The sequence below is a fragment of the Micromys minutus genome (genome assembly GCF_963924665.1).
Source record: "Micromys minutus genome assembly, chromosome: 5".
NCBI classification, from domain to species: Eukaryota; Metazoa; Chordata; class Mammalia; order Rodentia; family Muridae; genus Micromys; species Micromys minutus.
The window spans coordinates 2,120,511-2,140,762 of NC_137974.1; the positions used below are offsets into that span (position 1 = coordinate 2,120,511).

The 20,252-nt window shown below is 44.0% G+C and overlaps 1 protein-coding gene across 1 annotated transcript in view; it reads right to left on the reverse strand.

Moving 5' to 3' along the window:
- Window positions 1-6,748, reverse strand: part of GTF2F2 (general transcription factor IIF subunit 2) — a 96,161-nt gene extending 89,413 nt beyond the window's left edge. Inside the window, exons 1-2 of the mRNA XM_080916700.1 lie at window positions 6,566-6,748; window positions 3,843-3,916 (exon numbers count right to left, since the gene is read on the reverse strand). Coding sequence (XP_080772826.1) covers window positions 3,843-3,916; window positions 6,566-6,631 — 140 coding nt within the window. The 5' untranslated portion in view covers window positions 6,632-6,748. The remainder of the gene's footprint in view (window positions 1-3,842; window positions 3,917-6,565) is intronic.
- Window positions 6,749-20,252: the final 13,504 nt, after the last annotated feature.

The window sequence follows — 20,252 nt, forward strand, 5'->3', positions numbered from 1 at the left end:
AGAGTGAACTTAGTACTTCAGCAACAGCAGCACAAACTCCATCAGACAGGAATATAAGCAAGACACACAGAAAAATGCAGTCTACCAGGTGGGGCAAGCCGTTTTCAAGCATCTCTCCAGCAATCTCAGGAGCTATTTAGTACAGGTGTGCTATTAAAGGGCTAGATCTTCTATAAGGTAAGACTGTGTGTCATATCTGGTAGATAAAAGATCCTCCCTTTTTTAAAAGGAAATCCTGGAATGTTTACTTTCTCAATGTAATTTATTCAAGTGATCTCAAGTTACTTCTACTAAGGATTTTCTTTCCAAAAAGACCCAAGGAACAGGACTAGCTATATAGTCAAGGGAGGAGATAAAGGAAACAGTGAGCCTCCATCCAACAGCAAATGACAACACAATTAGAGTTCTGTGCTATGTTCTGAAATTAGCTACACCGAGTCTGAGAATTCAGTGGAATAAACAAAGATGCTTCAAAACCTCACCCATATGTTACACATCCAAAATAATCAGGATGCAATCTAGAGGCTTCCACACCAAACTGTCGCCACCTCCAAAGAGTGTGAATGGAAAATACAGATGACTTTTTATTTTGTATTAAGGTGATTTTTTAACTATAGAAAAGGGAATGTGTTACATGTGTACTCAGTACTTCTATGGGACTTTCAGCCAAGCTCTATATCCCTCACGCTGTAATGACCATAAAATGATCTTCCCTGCTACTTCATAAATGTAATTTTGCTACTGTCATGAACTGTAATGTAAATATCCGTGTTTCTGGTGGTCTTAGGTGTGTCCTGTGAAAGGGTCGAACTACTGATACAGAAGCTTGGCTGAACAATTAGTCCTAGACATTAATCTTGTATGTCCCATGTAGCTTGCAACCGTGATTGTATTCTGGCAACCACCATTATATTGTTTTGCTAAGTGTATAAAAAGTCTGATTGCTTGAAAGAAAGTTGCCTCTGCCTCAGTCTTGCTGAGATTCCTCTGAGTTGTCCTGACTGACATTCCCTCTGACCATAATCAATTAACCCTGGCTTGGTAATGAAGAACTGAAATATAGCAATCTCTGTTTGACATCTCATCTCAGTGATCAATGCAGTATTTGGGGCTTGCATGACTTCCCCGAACCTTCCTGTATATCTCAGTCTGTTACACTAGGAGAGATCAGACATTTCTCCAACAGGCACAGTCTTTGTACATGTTTACAGGAACATGTTTTAGTTTACAAAGCCATTTAACAAGCTTCTACTGTCTTATAAACCTATGAACTGGGAACCATTAATACTAGCATGTATACTTCACAAACGAGGAAGCTAAGGCTTAAAGTCCCAAAACCAAGGACTACACATAACTGTCCAGAAACTAGTGAAATCACACCAGATGGCAAGGGGTTCAGTGTATAAACACACAATGTCACACAGGAAACAAAGAACTTCAAGACAGAACTTCAAGTAAGACAAAGTGTAGGCAAATGTTTTTGAACACTATTTAAAGATTATCCTTGCCAAATTCAAATGCTGATTTCTCTGCCCCCCTTCTAATTGCATTCAGGACATGGCATTGTAATGCTGATTTAAATTATCTAGTTTCAAGTTTGTGTAAACACCCCCATTTATTTTCTGACTCGTCAATAAAAGCTGATCAGCCAAATGGCTGAGCAGAAGAGAGAATAAATCCGGACTTCCACCAGCTGGGGGTGGGGGACAAGAGGATACACCAGGAAGAAGGGAGGGATCCTAGAGACATCATGGAAGAGCACACCTAAGGCCTAGAGAGCCAGAGCAATACCAAAATGCAAGTATCTTGGGGATTTGGGCTGGGAGGTAGCCAGATTAGCTTAGAGAATTAGAACAGATCAATGACTACCCAGAAACTGTACAATAAAGCTTGATTTTAAAAAATCTAGGTCTCTGTCTCATTCATTTGGAAGCTAGCCAGGTATAGAGAAATGTTGTCACTTTTTTTTTCTTACAACTTTATTTTAAAAAACCTGTCACTTTTAAAAATGCATTTACAACAAAGAACTTAGGGGGGAAAAGTATCAAGTTTCTTAAAGATATGTCACATCAAATAAGAAAGCTGATAAATCTATCTCCAGAACCATGTGTCTTTCTTGAGGAAGCTTTAAAATGCCCACTGAAAAGTTGAATTCTCAGATGCTTCCGACAGAATCAGGCAATTACTAAGCCTGAGGTGCACTTGAGACACCAAAGTGAGAATATGAAAGAGGTGGCCAGAGTTACCAACTAGAGTTGGGGGAGGGCTACATTTGAGCATTTGGCATTGAAGGCTAGGAGAAGAGATCGGGCCACTTTAAACAAAAACTTGAAGAGAGAAGAGAACTGACGGCTGAGAGGGAGGAATGGGGCTAAGATGCTGAGATGGGGAAGGAGGCAGAGGCAGCAGAGTACTGTCCTGACGGCTGGGACAGCAGCTGGACGGCATGTCAAGTCCGAGGAGGGCCAGTCAAGACAGCTGCAATGCAGATGTGCAACGGAAGTTTTCACAGCAATAAATCCTTTGGTGTTGAAATATGTTGCCAACCCTTCAATTTGGTTTTGGCCAACAAAACTTTAGCAAACAGGCATAGGTTCAGGCTTGCACACTGCTTTCACTTGTAGGCCGTCTTTTCTTTTGCTGCTGTGAACTCAACCACAACATGAAATAGACGGCCACCCAATGACTAACAAGGCCAGATAGTCAGGAAGGTCCAGGTCAGTCTGAACCAGAAAAATCCAGAAAACTGTGAACAAATAAAACGGCTTCTGTTCTAAGTGACTAAAACTGTTAAAGTTTTGTTATGAAACAAAGGCTAACTGATAAAGGCAGCGGCATTAGTAACAGATGATAGCTCTTCCAGAGAAGTGGAGTTAGATTAAAACTAGCTAGACAAGGGGGCTGGGAAGACTTCTTCCAGATGACCTGGGCTCAGTTTCCAGCCCTCAGTGGTTAACAACTGTCTATAACTTCAGTTCCAAGGGATCAGATGCCTTCTCTGATCTCTTCAAGTACCAGGCAAACACTTAGTTCACAGATATACATACTGGCAAAAACCTCATGTGTATAAGATAATCTTTTAAATGAATGAATGAAGCCAGATATGGTGGTATATGCCTTTAATCCCAGCAGAGGCAGAGGCAGAGGCAGGCAGATCTCTGAGCTCAGGGCCACCCTGAACTACATACAGAACAAGTTCTAGGACTCCAGAGCTACATAGAAAAACCTTGACTTGAAGAAAACTAAACAAACAAATGAAGTGAGTGGATAAAGGATAAAGATGAAGCCCGGTGACAGAATGTGTTTTAGCATGGAGAACTAGGTTCAGTACCCTTCTAGAAGAGGGGCGAACAACAAACATGACTGTATGGAAAGAACAGAACTCAAGTCTCAGGTGAAACAGATGTTCCCTCTGTCCTTCCATGGCCCTTTAACCAGGAACAATGACAGTGGCAAAGTCCTTCCATCAAAGTGCTTTCTAGGTATGCCTAACCCAAGCACACCTCTGCACACCACAAACAGATGGGGGATGGGGAGACCATATCTGCTCCTTCACTACCAATAAGCTTCACCAGTAAAATTAGCTCTATAGTCACACTACCTATCACACATGCACAAGCCTGTCTCCTCATGGAATATATAACTATCCCATGACATGCTTTAACATGCCCAGTAACTTCACCTTCTAAATAAATTCTCTAAGAACATAATCACATTCAAAAGCCATTATAAACATTTTCAAAAACAACAGCTTTTAAAAACTTATAGTATATATGCTATACATATATACTATATGTGTGTGTATATATAATTACATTTATATACATATATAAGTAACTTACTTGGCAATCCTCAGCTTCCCAACTTCACCTCTTCCAGGGGCTTTTGCCCACTGCTGGGACAAATATTTAGGAACCTAAAATAAAGCAAAACATTTTACAGATGATGTACCTTCCTTGAGGTTATACAATTAGTAAATGTTAGAGCAGGATTCAAAGCCATGCTACCTCAAGGGACTTTGTTCTTAACCATAAAAAATACCGTGTCTAAAACCAGATACAGAAGTAACCAGGGTTAAATTCTAAGAAGGAAAAACACATTCTTCACAAAAATCATTTAGACCTTGCAATCAGTACCTACCTTTAAGCTATCCTGTTATGAGAAGCAAAGAGACTTTTAATAAAACACAAAGTGTATGTGTTGTAGGGAGTAAATAGCCATTGAGTGCCAGCTGTCAGCACTACTTCTGAGAACTAAGGGAACTGAGACCCAGGTGTCAGGGCTGCCAGGGAGACAAGGACAGACAAGCTACAAGATTATGGGGGAGGGGAGGCAGTATCTTCACTACAGTTACTTCTTTAAAAAAGGAGTGAAAAAGACTGACTGTATGTATTCAATTCTGTGTACGTTCATCATATTAACTACTGGACTACCAAAGGAGTCAAATGATATGCCTGAGGCTGGAAAAGAGGGTGGAGGAGACAATTCTGTCAAGACACCTTGTAGACATTCAAAATTCATCTCCTCACTCTTCAAACTGAAGTATACTCTCTCTCATCTGCACGTATGAAAACTGAATCTAGGGCTAGTGACACAATTCAAAAATAAAGCTAGGTAAGACTGTGGACAGTGTATCTCAAAATACCATATGGTTGTGCTATTTAAGTTTGATAGGGGCTGGAGAGATGGCTCAGCATTAAAAGCACTGGCTGCTCTTCCAGAGGACCCGGGCTCAATACCCAGCACCCACATGGCAGCCCATAACCAGCTAAAACTGTGGTACCAGGGGAGCTGGTTCTTCTGGCTTCTGGGTCTTACTACATCCCCCTGACTCAAAGGCTAACCCCTCAAGTACTCAGACTAAAGGGACGCAGCACCACAGCAGTGACCACACGGTATCTCCGCTTCACCTAAGCTATCTATTTGTGCATTTATCTAACATACATACACAAGAAGCACAGGTGCTCTAAGGCACACTGAGGTGGGAGGATGGTCCTGAGTTTAAGGCCACCCTGGGCTACACAGTGAGTTCCAGGCCAGCCTGAACTACAGAAAGGAAGAGGAGGAGGGAGGGAGAGAAGGAAGTGAGAGGAAAGGAAGAGAGTAGGCTTTCTTTTCTCCTGTCACTTACAGCCCTTTGCTGTATTAATCAGACTTTAAGATTTTGCCCTGGGTATCTGTTTCCATCACGGTGGGAAAAGCAAGGAGCATGGCATCTCTTATCACGATGGCCACGATAGAGGCGATACAGACAGGGCCAGGGAAGCCCTAAGAACATACCACAGTAGCTACCTCTTCCAACTAGGCCCCACCTCACTACCTTTCTCTACTCTCCAGAGAAGCCATATTATAAACCCACCTAAGGAGTAACTAATCCCTTAATTAGATCATAGCCCTCATGACCTACTTTGCCTCCAGAAACAGCACCACAAACACACCCAGAGGTGTACTTCACTCATCACTTAGGCTCTTAATCTGATGAAATTGACAAGACTAACCCCCACTCACTTTAGTTTGTGTCTCTCTGACATACAGCCTTCTCAATTTCTTATATTCATCACACATTGGAAAAGTAATATGTGCCAAACACTAATCAGAGTGCAAAGAATGTGACTTGGAGGTATGGGCAATCAACACCAGACACAGGCACAAAGAATCACTAGACACTTTTAAGGGGTTTGAAGAACTTAACACGGTCTGCTGTACTGGCAAATGAAAGCTGTTTCAGAGAAATGGACAGAAAGAAACACTTTGTCTTGATGAGAACTCAGCCATGTACTTAAAACATTGGCATTCATTATAAAGATAAATCATTTATAAACCAAGTTTGGGAAACACTGACGACCCATTTAAATATGGCTTTTTAAAACGAGATTCCCCAGAGTTAATAGTCCCCCATTCCATATAAAAAAGTAACCCAAATAGATGGAGACCACTGGGGCAAACAAAGCCTGCCTCATGACCATTTAAAACATTTGATGGTTAGCTGAAAGAAACCTAAACCTGCTCTTTAAAAACACTACGTCAACAACTTCTCTTGGAATTCAAAACTTCCAGGTCTTTCGAAGGCTGCAATAGAATTACCAAGTCAGGGAACCAGTGTAAAGCGGTGGAAGTACACATGGAGGGTTCCAGGCCAGCCAAGGGTAAAGAGGGAGATTCTGTTTCAAAACCAAACAACAAAAGTACACAGAGACCAGTTCCACTTTGTGGTCCAGAAAACTGTACGGAATATCTGTTCAGCTAATTTATACACATTCATGACTAAAGTTAACCTTACTTTAAAAAAAAAAAAAAAACAAAAAACCGGACTTTCCTTTTCCGGCCTGGGGTAAAATTTACTGCTCATTCGGGGAACATCAGGTAGACTGGGTCTTAGCGGTAAAGAGAGCTCCATGGTGGGCGAATGAACTTGAGAGACGGCCTGAAAGACGCCCAGCGTCAGCTAAACTAAGTTCTCCAACCTGCAAACGGACGCAACGGCGACCCACTTCTCGGAACAGCGGTGGCCGGGGAAGGGCGGACCCAGAACTTTCGAAAACGCCCCGAGGGGCTCGCATCTCACCTTGACCAGCCACACGCCGGTGTTCTGCTTGGCGCCCGTCAGATCGAGTTCCCCGCGCTCTGCCATGAGTTTGTCGCGAGAGGCGGCGTGCGTGCACAGTGAGTGACCCGGGACTGAAACAGAGCAACAGCCCAGACGCGGCCGCTGGAGCAAGTAGAATGAAAAACCGGCTGGCAACTAGGAACTTTAACGAGAAGAACACGCCTCTGAGTCCGGAACTGCGCCTGCGCACGGCTACGTCAGGACAGCGCGCCGCGCAGGACAAATTTCCTGCTTAGGCAGTTTCTTAGGTGGGCGTGGCTCCTGGCATATGAAACCCTGGGATTTAAGTGAAGGGAAAGGAAAAGCCAAATCCTAAACAGTATGTTTTTTTTAAAAGGGTGCAAAAATGGAAAAATTAATGTTTGGATAGACAAAAGCTGTATGTATTTATACCCAACCCTAGCTGAAGATGCTAGCCATTTAAAGGACAGACTTATGGGTAAAAGTCACTTTTTTGGCCCAATGTCATTGGCACAAGTGGGCACTAAGTCACAAGTGAGTATGCTGGACACATGCCTTTCCGAGTCTCAAAAATCAGTTCACACTGTGCGAGCACAGTACACTCTTTCGGACGCCAGAGTCTGAATGCCATCTAATGGGGTCAGTAAGACCCACCATGTAAGAAACAAAAGCTGATTATTTAACTGCCCTGCTTAAACAGTTTCCTGTTGCAGGATATCTAATCACATTTTGAACTCTGAGATTGTGAACTGGAAGAATCTGTCAATAATTGTGGCTCAGCCTTTGATTCTAGAACTTTCTGTTTACTGTAAACAAGTAACTGTAGTGTGGCACAGTCTTACCATACACCTTGATCCACGGGCTAAATAAGGTCAACCTAGATCAAGGCAGAGCCAAGTAACCAGCCGACAGAGAGTAAACATAAGCAAGAGAAAGGAGGGACTTTGAGTTGAAGGGTGTTTATGAGTGTGTGGAGAAAAGGAAGCTTTTTCCTTGAGGGCTGACAGTGGAGTAGGAAGGTCAGCTGGGTGCTTTCTTGGCCTCTTTGAGCTAGTAGGTTTTCACCACAGCCTCTGGCTCCTGAGTCTTCATTTGATCTCCTCTCCTGCTTGTCTTTGGAATGAAATTCTACCTGTGCTTCACCCGGGTCCTGTCCGTTTGACTCTCCGGTACCACTGAACACAGTGTTCCACACACCATCCCCCGGCAGTTCCCTCTGCCTGCTCGAGGTCTCCAGCACCTTCCATGACTGTTTCAGAGCATCTTTAAACCAATCCCTGCGCCTTAGATGTCCTATTTCCGGGTCCTTTAATCTGGCCCTGTCCTTTGGCAAACGTCTACTTATAAACAAAGACAAGCGGAAAAGAAATTGACTCAGAGGAGAAGGGACTCCACCAGTGAAAGTTCTGTTTCTCCATATCATACTTAACACCTTACCCTGAGATGCATGTTTACATAGATAGCTTTGATTTCTAGATCACTAACTCAACTCCTAGACAAAAATACTGCTTTGGCCTGAGATTTACCGATTCAGAATAGATGAATACAAGATAGTGCTTTATTCATTTTATATGCACAACATTCAGCACAGTGTTTGACATACTGTGGGATGTCAGTAGGCTTTGGTAGAATGAACATTTGCTGAAGAGAAACAAACAGTAAGGTATTGGAAGAATGGCAAGTAATTTACTGAATCACACACCAGAGCTATGCACAAAACTGCAGAGAGTGTATATGTGCAGCGTAGGGGTTGGAAAACTGTCAGGTCTCAGATTCGCTGGCAAAGCTAATGTGATGGGAAAGACCAGGCACTCACTGGAAAGAAAAGTTTCATTCTCTTAGAACAGCTTGGAAACGGGCCTAAAGTGTAAAAAGGGGAGCATTTTATGACAACTGCTTTAGTCTTGGTTCAAGTAGAAGGAATAAATTAAAATAGGGAGAAGGAAAGCAAAGGAGCCTGGCACACCCCAGGGATGGCTTTAGAGATAAGGTACTTGCATTAAACATACCCAGGTAAATGAAAGCACCCATGGTACATGGTCCAACTTACAGAGCTCATGGTTATAGTGGCTCAGAGACATAATGATTAGGATGAGATGTCCCCTCATAGACCACTGTTACACGATATCTGAACCTGTTTCTAGATGTGGTGTAGCTCAGCCCCTAGCACACACCTTTAATCCCTCTGGCTGGAGTACGGACACACCCTTAGCATTCACCTTAAATTCCAAAAAATGAAGGTAAAGTTAGTCTGGAGAAGGAAGAAGCCATGTTTGAAAGTGATGTCTGCTTGAGTGGCAGACAAAGAGATGAATCAGAGAAAGGTCTGACAGAATAGGACATGGCCAACTCTCATGGGGAGACAGAGGAACAGGAAGCTACTCAGGGAGAGAGTGCAGTGCAGGAATAGGCCGGAGTTCGTGGAGAGCAGTAAGTAGAAGTGAGAGGGAGAATGGAGCAGCACAGAGAGGGAGGAGGCAGCGTTACCAGGAGAGCTCCACAGAGACGGAGTGAAGAGAGAACAAGCTCGACACAGGGAAACAGAATGAGGGAGGAAGCAGCGTTACCAGAGCTCAACAGAGACGGAGTGAAGAGAGAACAAGCTAGACACAGGGAAAGACAATGAAAGGGGGAATGAGAAGGAGCCCGAAGATTAGAAAAGATTTCTAGAGTCATTTTGAGGTCGAGCAGAGCAATTCAGAGGCCAAGAGAAAAGCCAGAATGAAATAGTCAGCTTGGAGAGGAGTTTTGAGATAGAAAAATTGAGTTGAACCAGCCAGCCAGGGCTCAGAAAGAACTAGAAAGGGTGAGTTTATTCGGCAGCAAGTCTCAAAGGCTGAAAACCTTGTAGACTTAGAGAAAAGTGTATGGAGTGAAGCTACCGGGACCAGACCTAGGTTAGCAGATGGAGGTAGTAAGCCTCTGAGACAACAATTCCAACAGAAGAATGAGAGTTATGTTTACAGACCATGCATTTGAATGCTTGGTCCACAGTTTGCAGCTGTTGGGAGAAGCTTGGGAAATTTGGCATTGCTGGAGTAAATGTGTCACTTGGGTCAGGCGTCGAGGCTTCAAAACTGCTCACACCATTTTGGGTACACTCTTTCAGCTTCTGGCTTGCAGTGGGACATTGTGAGCCCTCAGGTTTTTTTTTGTTTTTTTGTTTTTTTTTTTGCAGCTCCAGTCACCTGCCTGTCATCTGCTGTTCCCACCACTAGAGATTCTGGAACTATAAGCCCCAAAATCAAGTCTTTTTCAATACTTTTAAATTCAAAAGTTTCCTTGATGATGGTGTTTCTCACAGCCATAGTGTGGTGGTTTGCATATGCTTGCCCCAGGGAGTGGCACTAGTAGAAGGTGTGGCCTTGTTGGAGGAAGTGTGTCACTCTGGGAGTGGGCTTGGAGACACTTTTCCTAACTGTCTGAGGATGCCCAGTCTGTTCCTGGCTTCCTTTGGATGAAAATGTAGAACTCTCAGCTCCTCCTGTACCATGCCTGCCTGGATGCTGCCATGCTCTTGTCTTGATGATAATGAACCTCTGAACCTGTAAGCCAGCCCCAATTAAATGTTGTTATTTATAGGACTTGCCTTGGTCTCTAAATTCAAGGCTAGTCTAGAACAGAGCAAGTTCTGGGTGAAGAAAAGCTTAAATCCAGGTGTGGTGGTACACACCTTTAATCCCAGGAGACTGGCATAAAGATTTCTAAATTCAAGGTCAATCTACAGAGAAAGATCCAGGACAGCCAAGCTTAGGTAGTGAAGGAGTTAAAAAAGAGGAATCTAGTGATAATGTAATAGAACAAGGGGGGCATGTTCCAGCTCCTGCAAGCAATAGAACTTAGCAGCTTCGCCATGTGGCTCTGGCCTTATATTTAAGAGGAGAAGGAGACCACTAGGACAATTGATGCTGGTTAGTTGGAGCTAAGAAATTAGTGGTGATTAAGAAGAGACCAGCATCACTGAGGTGAAATCTTCTGGGAAGTTTTTTCTGAGAGGACAAAAAAACTGTTCCAGAGACAGCCAAGGTTGTACCTCATGCTGCAGCTGTACTTGGTAATGTGTAAGAATCACCCAGCTGGTACTGGCTTTGAAGGCATGAATGTGTCATGAAGAACAGCTGCTGGTTGGGACTGTGAATGGCCATGGAAGGCCACTGGTAAAAGTGCAGCCTCACGTGTAGTTGACATTCCAGGATTGAGGGGGTCATGCAAAGGATTTGAGTGAAGCTTGGCACCACAAAGGGAGCCTATGAGAAGCTATTGGTGAAGCCTAGTTGCAACGGAAGACCCCAGTATATTAGAGATGCCAGTACCATGGGATGATCACCAAGAGCAACAAGCAAAGGTGTAGTGGGTCAACCTGAGCTACAGAGGGCAGAGCTGGACAAGTGAAGCCAGCCCTTGGAGGAGTCCAGAAGATCATGTGTGGATCCCAGACATTGAAACGAGAAGCTGCAACATTGAAATTACCTTGGAGACCCAAAATGTTAAAGGTGCCAGAGGGGCAAGGTCCCTACCAAGGAAAGCTGCTAACAGAGAGTGGAGCCAGCCCAGGACAAACCAGTTTCTTTCCATCAACAAAGATGAAAAGGAGTTGAAGACCTGGAGACTGCTTTGACATCAGGCATGGAGATGGCAGAATTTGGAGTTTGCCCAGCTGGTTGCCTGACTTAATTCAAGGATTACAGTTAAGTGATCGGATGGGTCTCAGAAGAGACTTTGAACTTTAGATTTTTAACATTGTTGATACTGCTACAGACTATAGGAACTTTGGAAGTTGGTTCTAAATGTACTTTTTATTATGCTATGTTTAGGTGTGGCCCCCATAGACTCATGTGTTGGAACAAGCCTATGGGGGTCAGGGAGTGGAATGTGATTGCATATGCTTGTCTCAGGGAGTGGCACTAGTAGAAGGTGTGGCCTTGTTAGAGAAAGTGTGTCACTCTGGGGGTGGGCTTGGAGACACACTCCTCCTAGCTGCCTGAGGATGCTTAGTCTGTTCCTGGCTTCCTTTGGATGAAGATGTAGAACTCTCAGCTCCTCCTGCACCATGCCTGCCTGGATGCTGCCATGCTCTTGTCTTGATGATAATGAACCTCTGAACCTGTAAGCCAGCCCCAATTAAATGTTGTTATTTATAGGACTTGCCTTGGTCATGGTGTCTGTTCACAGCAATAAAACCCTAGCTAAGACACATGGGAAAGTAACTAATGCAGACTTGGGACCAGGAAGTAAGTTATTACTTTAAAGAGCCTGACCGTGTTGGGTTTTGGAGGAGTGTGGGAGACTTTGGAACTGTGGGCTAGACTTGCACTTGAATACTGTTAGCACCTTGGAAGATTAGGTTTAAAGAGAGCAAGCCATTTCTAGTTCACTCTGTTTCCTTTCTGTGGATGTGAGCTCTCAGCCATTCCTGCTACCACACCCAACTGTGATGGTAATGAACTTTTTTTTTTTTTTACTTATTTATTTCATGTATGTGTGTCCAGTGTTGATTGCCCCTACCCTCAAGTCACTTTTTTTGTATACTGTAGCTGTCTTCAGACACACCAGAAGAGGGTACTAGATCCCATTACAGATGGTTGTGAGCCACCATGTGGTTTCTGGGATTTGAACTCAGGACCTCTGGAATAGCAGTCAGTGCTCTTAACTGCTGAGCCATCACTCCAGCTCTGGTAATGAACCCTGATCCAACTGGAAGCCCCAGATAAACCCTTTCTCCAGTAAGTTGCCTTGGCCACAGCCTTTCATCACAGCAACAGAAAAGTAAATAAATCGTTGGATCAACCCATTTGCGCTCTCCCCTGCCACACTGAGATGGCCTTTGCTGAGATGGAACAAACTGTTCCTAAGCCAGAAAAGGAGGTTGCACAAAGGAAAAAATCACCTCAGAAACTGAAGAAAGAAACACTATGGAAATAAATCCACTATAAATGCAATTAAAAGAAAAAAAATTAGGAATTTAGCTTTGATTTGTAGGTCATGGGAAATAAGGTCTCTCTCTCTCTCTCTCTCTCTCTCTCTCTCTCTCTCTCTGTGTGTGTGTGTGTGTGTGTGTGTGTATGTGTGTGTGTGTGCGCGCGCGCACGCATGTGTGTGTGTTTACAACTATTAGAAGGTGATAAGTGTCTAAAGAAAAGTCAAACAGAAGAAAGAAAAAAATGAATGACTTGAAAATAATTAGGTGAAAAATGAAAAAATATTCAGCATTTCTTTCTTAACAGATTTATCCTGGAGACCTCAAAGTGACAGTCACTGTGTCAGACACTTCACCATGCTGACATTTTTAGATGTCAGATACTTGGCTGGGTACTTTGTTGGCATTGTCCTTCTGAGTCCTCGTGAGGATTTGCTCTGGTGGGTGTTTTTTGTTATTCTTCACTATGACTCCATGATCATTAAACCCAAGCCTAAACTAAGAGCCGAGACCATGGCCCATGTGATCCTACCCACCCACAAAGCATTTGAATACAAAGGTCAGTAATAAAAACAGGTAACCCTAAAATTCTTCATTTCCCCAGATAATTGACCAATGAAATTCTTAACAAACTTATAAAGATGAAACTATGTCACAGGAGGGAAAGCCCAAGACTCACTCTAGCTTCAGGTCTTCCAAGAATTCTTAAGCATGCTTAGATTGGGCTGGAGAGATGGCTCAGTGGTTAAGAACACTGACTGCTCTTCCAGAGGTCCTGAGTTCAATTCCCAGCAACCACGTGGTAGCTCACAACCATCTATAATGGGATCTGATGCCCTCTTCTGGTGTGTCTGAAGACAGCCACAGTGTACTAAATAAATAAATAAATAAATAAATAAATAAATAAATCTTTAAAAAGAAAGAATCTTAGACTAAGCTGTGACTCTGTTCAAGCATGTCCAGTCTTCAACATTGCAGCATGACATCATCACTAACAAAGTTTAGGACTTTCCAATCAACACACACACACACACACACACACACACACACACACTCCTCATGATGTTTTATGTAAGTGCTAGAGCAGATTCATAGTTTCTAAGGTGAACGAGGCCTCAGTGTTGGACATATCTCGTAGGGCATAAATTCTGGTTCGGACTCAAAGTAATCCTACCTGCTTAAAAGGGAGAAGTAGAATCCTCCTGGCTCTTCTAGAGTCACTGGAGCAGGAACAAATCCGGACCTCCAGAGCCAAGTGTGTTTCATTCTAGATGAGAGCTGTCAGTGTCCAGTGCCTGGACCAGGGCAGCAGGACTCTCTGAGCGAACAATAACGAAGGCAGTGAATGCAGAATTCCCAGGCACGAGTCTGGAAACTGAACTTTCAGTTAGTGTGTTACTGAGAATGATTCTTCTAATCTGACACTGTGAGGATTCATTAAACCTGGGGCATGGTATGTCTTTGTTAGGGTTTACTGCTGTGAACAGACACCATGACCAAGGCAACTCTTGTAAGAAGAATATTTAATTGGGACTGGCCTACAGGTTCAGAGTTTCAGTTCATTATCAACAAGCAGGGAACATGGTGGCATCCAGGCAGGCATGGCGCAGGAGGAGCTGAGATTCTATGTCTTCATCTGAAGGCTGCTAGCAGAAGACTGACTTCCAAGCTAGAGGATGGTCTGAAGCCCACACCCACAGTGACACACCTACTCCAACAGGAACACACCTTCTAAGAGAGCCACTCTCTGGGCTGAGCACATGAAAACCATAACAGGGTACAAGCATGACTGGAAGCTGCCAGTTTTTCTCTTTGTTGTTGGACATACAGCTAGAATTCGACCTGTACGGTTCTGACAGGTAGTCATCATAGAGCGCAGCAAAGCCATTAACAAGGATGTCACAAGTGAGGTGAAGGGACCATAATGGCATTAGCAGGTGGCTGAGCCTACTCTCAATTACGTCCTTGACTGTCACCCACAGTCCTGATGCCTCTCCAGGCGGCCCGTGTTCTTTGTTCCAGCTTACTTGAGCACATTCTAGCTAGAGGGACCATTGCTTTGAGGGAAATTCACATCTCTGCCTCCCTCTTTTCAAATGTCCACTATAAACTACTTCAAAAATTAGATCTTTTTAAGACAGGGTCTTTGCTGGCCTGACATTCATTATCTATAGGAGGCTTGCCTGGAACTCACAGAGATCTACCTGCCTCTACCTTCTGAACACTTGGATTAAATGCTTGCCTTGCTAAATCATTCTTTATAGACAGATTTATTACTTATTGGCCAGTAGTAGAAATACCATTCAAAAATTACAACTAAAAACTGGCAATGTGGTACATACTCATAATCTCTTCACTTGTAAAGCTGAGGCAGGAGGATCTCCTTGAGTTCAGGACCAGCCTGGGCTACTTAGCTAGTGGCAGGCCAGACAGGGCTACATAACAAGATTGTGTCTCAAAATAAAAACTATACATGAAGTGAAGGTGTGGATGTAGTTCAGCTGGTGGAGGGCTAGCCCAGCATACACATGGGTGTAGTTCAGCTGGTGGAGGGCTAGCCCAGCATACACATGGCTGTAGTTCAGTTGGTGGAGGGCTAGCCCAGCATACACATGGGTGTAGTTCAGCTGGTGGAGGGCTAGCCCAGCATACACATGGGTGTAGTTCAGTTGGTGGAGGGCTAGCCCAGCATACACATGTGTGTAGTTCAGCTGGTGGAGGGCTAGCCCAGCATACACATGGGTGTAGTTCAGCTGGTGGAGGGCTAGCCCAGCATACACATGGGTGTAGTTCAGTTGGTGGAGGGCTAGCCCAGCATACACATGTGTGTAGTTCAGCTGGTGGAGGGCTAGCCCAGCATACACATGGGTGTAGTTCAGTTGGTGGAGGGCTAGCCCAGCATACACAAAGCCTGGATTTTCATCCTCAGCTCTGCATAAAACTGGATGTGGCACAGGCCATTGTCTCAGCATTTGGGAGGTGGAGACAGGAGGATCAGAAATTGAAAGTCATCGTCAGCCACACAGAGAGTTCTAGCCAGCCTGGCTGAAGATGCTATCCCCTAACCCTGCCACAATTCTATTTTCCCACATCAGTGACGTCATAGATAATTTTGCTTCCATATCTCATAGTATCTTTGTGGAATAATTCTTGTCTCCTGGTCAGCCCTAGTGTGTGCCCCACCCCTATTCTAATCTCTCCTTCCCTTTCCTTTCCACCCCAGCCACCTCTTCTGAATGAAGCCTGGAGATTTGGAAATCCTACAGAACTAGAAATACACCAGGGCTCTGCCCCTGAGCCTCCTGCTCCTGGTTTCTAGCATGGTGCATTGACAGAGTGTGCTTCTCCGTCAGCTCTGGACTGTTGAGCATAGAGCATCAACTTAGGAGCAAGCGTACTGTCATGTTGTCTTAGGGTTTCCATGGCTGTGAAGAGACGCCATGACCACGGCAACTTTTTTCTTCTTTTTTTAATTGCATACTTTACTTATTTACATTTCAAATGTTATCCCCTTTCAAGGTCTTCCCTCTGGAAACTCCCTATCCCATCCCCCCTCCACCTGCTTCTATGCCCACCCACCCACTCCCACCTCTCGGCCCTGGCATTTCCCTACACTGGGCATCAGGGCTTCCCAGGACCAAGAGCCTCTCCTCCCATTGATGCCAGACAATGCCATTCGCTGCTACATATGTGGCTGGAGCCATGGGTCCCTCCATGAGTACTGTTTGGATGGTGGTTTAGTCCCTGGGAGCTCTGAGGTGGCACAGAAACCCTTGTAAAGGAAAGCATTTAACTGGAGCTGGCTTACAGTACCATGAGATGCATGTATACCTTTGTTTTCTTACACTACTAACTGAACCCCTAGACAAAAATTAGGGGCTGATGAATTGAGTTTGTATTTAACATAATTTATGTACTGGTGAATGTTCTGAGAAAAGGGAATATTACACAACCTCAGGGGAGCTCCTGTGTTAGTGTCTGGGGCACCCAGCACATGCCCACAGCAGGAGATGATGATGAGCTGTAGACGAAGGACAGACGGACCACTGGCAGGAGAGAAAGGGGAACTGAAATAGGCGAAACTTCGGAGGGTGTGTTCAAAGAACAGGTAAACCAGAAGGAAAATGTAAAGCTTGAGTATAAAATAATCAAATGTCTTTTTTTTTCTTTTAATTTTAGGTTTTGAACAAGGTTTTTCTGTATAGTCCAAGCTGGCCTCAAACTCATGACTTCCGGCCTCGATCTCCAAAATGCTGGTGTGACAGGAGGGAGCCATCAGGTCTAGTTCCCAGTTTATATTCTGTGGGCGTGTTCATAGTGTGTGTGTGCACCCGGGCTGTGCTCGTGCTTGTGTGTGTGTATATGCATGCGTGTGTATGCTTGTACTAGTGTATGTGTGTGTATGTATACATATTATGTGTGTGTGCATGTATGTGTTTGTGCTCGTGTATGTATGTGCATGTGTGTGCATGTATATGTGTGTGCATGTGTGTGTGTTAGTTACAGGTGCCATGGAACTTGTGTGGAAGTCAGAGAACAACTTGTAGGGACATTCTCTCCTTCCACCATGTAAACGCCTCTACCCACTATGCTATCCAACCAGCTGGAGAGACATCACTGTACTGTGCCAATGGGAATGGCCTGGATTAAGAAAAGCAATAGTGGAGAACAAGAGAAATAAATGAGCCCAGAAACAAGGCAGAGACAGACTGTGAAATGGAATAGGCTTTGTGATTCTTAGCTGTGTAGCAAAATAAGACCATCTACCAAGCAATAACTCAGTGCAAGGAAACAAATTGGAACACGGTCTTCTGGAAAATCAAACAGGACTCTGCATGTATTTTGCCTGATGAATGACAGGAGTCCATTGGGTTAGTCCTGGTAGGTGCCTGGTGTCTGATATAACATATGGCTGCCGTGGCCTGCAAGAAGCCTTCTTTCTCAGCAAGTCAATGTAATTGCCCGTTAGGGAGTACTGTGGGAGTACTGTGTTAAATAAAGCATGAGAAAATTTAATTTGTCATCGCCGTGATAAAATACGATTTATTTCTATATATAATTTATCAAAACATTTAAATCATACTTTCTATATAAAATGGAATTAGAGTTAGGAAACAGTACAGATACACTTGATCAAAGTGTCCAGATAAAAATTACAAATAACAGCAAGTCCTAAAATACCATATTAGACAGATGGATCCTCTCTGGCGCTCAGCTTTCTAAGCCAGAGAAGCCACGCGTGCTGAATATCAATGAGGGATCATGTTCACATTTCCCTAAGAGCAAAAGCTAGGGCTTCCCCTTTAAAAGTCCAGACTTTCTACCCAAATTCCTACCAAGTTCAAAACCATCAGGGGCAGGAGAGCATCACGTCCAAGTGAAGGTGTTGGACAGAGACCGATGAGCGATGTCGGTTCTGTTCCTGACCCTTCCTATGAGACGACCCCGCCATCACTACAGGCATGCCGCTCACACGTCTCTGGTCTAAGCAACTGAGCTGCCATGGTGATTACCACACGTGCCGATGAAGGCTGTCCTGGCTGCACGGTAGATCTCAATGTCTGCATTTATCTAACTGGCAGAAAAAGGTAAAGGAGAAAAAGAACATTTATTGTTTTGATCAAAGCTTTAAAACAGCTTTTTAAAAACGTATTTTTTACTTGTGTATTGGTGTGCCTATCCCGTTTATCTCATTTGACCACAGATGTGCAGGCCTGTGTGCATGGGAGAGCCAGGAGAGAGAACGGGGGGGGGGGGGTCTCTCCTGTACCCTTTGGTATTTCTTTGAGGCAACATCTCTCCCTAAACTTGGACCTCTCATTTTTTCCTGAGCTGGGCTGGAGGCTAGCAAGCTCCAGGACTCCTCTTTTCTCTTCCTGCCATTAGGGACTTGGCCACAGATGTTTATGGGACACATGGTTTGTGTGTCTGGGAATCTGAACTCCAGAGTTCATGATTGGGCAGTAAATGCCTTAACCACTGAGCAATTTTTCCATCCCTAAAAACAATTGTCTTCAGTCTGTTTTACTGTGATCTAAACAAATTCCAGACATAGTATAGAACAGCGCTTATTCAGGGCATGGAGGGGGAGTTACAGGGCCAGAGAGAGGGAAGAGAGAAGTGGAGTAGAGAAGAGGCTGGCTGTGAGCACATGGATTGGGGGAAAGAGTAAGAGCAAGAGAGGAACAAGAGAAGAACAAGAGAGAGAGGAGGGGACAAGCAGCTTCTTTTATAGTGCCTGGTAACTCTGGGGCAGAGCATACCTGGCTGTTGCCGGGTAACCGTGGGGTGGAATTTAGAGAATCCAAACAGTGGGACCTTTAGGGAGTGGAGGCTTAGCTGGTGGAGTGGACCAATACTCATTCTGCTTCCTAGCCTTGCTGTGACATGAGGAGCCTTCCCACATGCTTTTGTCACCATGACTCCAGCATTTCCTTCATATTTCGATAAACTGAAACCTCTGAGACCAGGAGCCAAAATAAAACTTTCCTCAAGCTGTTTCTGTCAGGTGCTCTGATCACAGCAACACAAAAGTAAGTAACTACTAATAATACCACAGCTACTGATGAGTGTTGATTAGACCTATAATTCATCATGAATCTCGAGCTTGTTGTATTGTAATTTTTGTCATGATTTCTGTAGAGAAACGTTCGTCTCATGAGATGCGGCATAGCAGAGGCAATGATGCCTTTAGTCATAAAGTGGACTGGTGGTCAACAGACACTTGGATTTGAACTCATGTACACACACACACCACACACAAACATACACACTCACACACATATTCACACACACTACTCATACACAAACACACACTCACACAAACATGTGCACTCTCTCACACACCCACAACTCATACACTCATACTCTCACATATACGCACACAAAAACATACACACACTTCTCATACCAAACATATCCACATACACACATGCTCATAAACACACAAACACACACACACACACACACACAATCTTGAGGAGCTAGAGAGATGATCCCAGAGTTAAAAGTACTTGCCGCTCTTTCAGAGAATGGAGGTTAATTGTCAGCACGCATATGACTGCTAACAACCACCTATAATTCTAGTCCCAGGAGATCCTAAGCTTCTGGTCTCTGTAAGCACCAGGCACACATGTGGTACCTGTGTATGTATATATGTGTGTACATAACACCTAGACACATAAAAAATAAACAGTTCTTCAATACAAAATTTTGAAATGCATCTTGATCAGTGGGGACAGGAGAGGTTGATGGGGGTGGGGATGTGACTGAAATGCCTTTGAAAATGACGTAATGAGAACCAGTAACACAAGTGATTAATATATGTTAAACACTTTAAAACCACATGCCATACACACACACACACACACACACACACACACACACACACACACACACTGACCCAGGACACAGCACACACACAGATACACAGCACACATACACACAGTACACACCATATTGAAGGAAGTCGCAGTGAGAAATTCTCTACCCCCCACCCATGTAGAAACTATGGCCCAGTGGCCCACCCTGCCTTGGCTTAAGAGACTTCCTTAAGTAAATAATTCTCAGGGGAATCATAAAATGTGCTGACTGATAGCCACCTGACCCTCTAGAAAGTCCCGCTTAGGGTCCTGACACATATGTTCACTACCCAACAGGTTTAAAGGTCAATATGCTTAGCCAATGAATTTAAATTATAACTTTGCTGATATAACCTGTACCCCTAAAAAGTATAAAAACTACTTGTAACAGCCTTTCAGGGTCGCC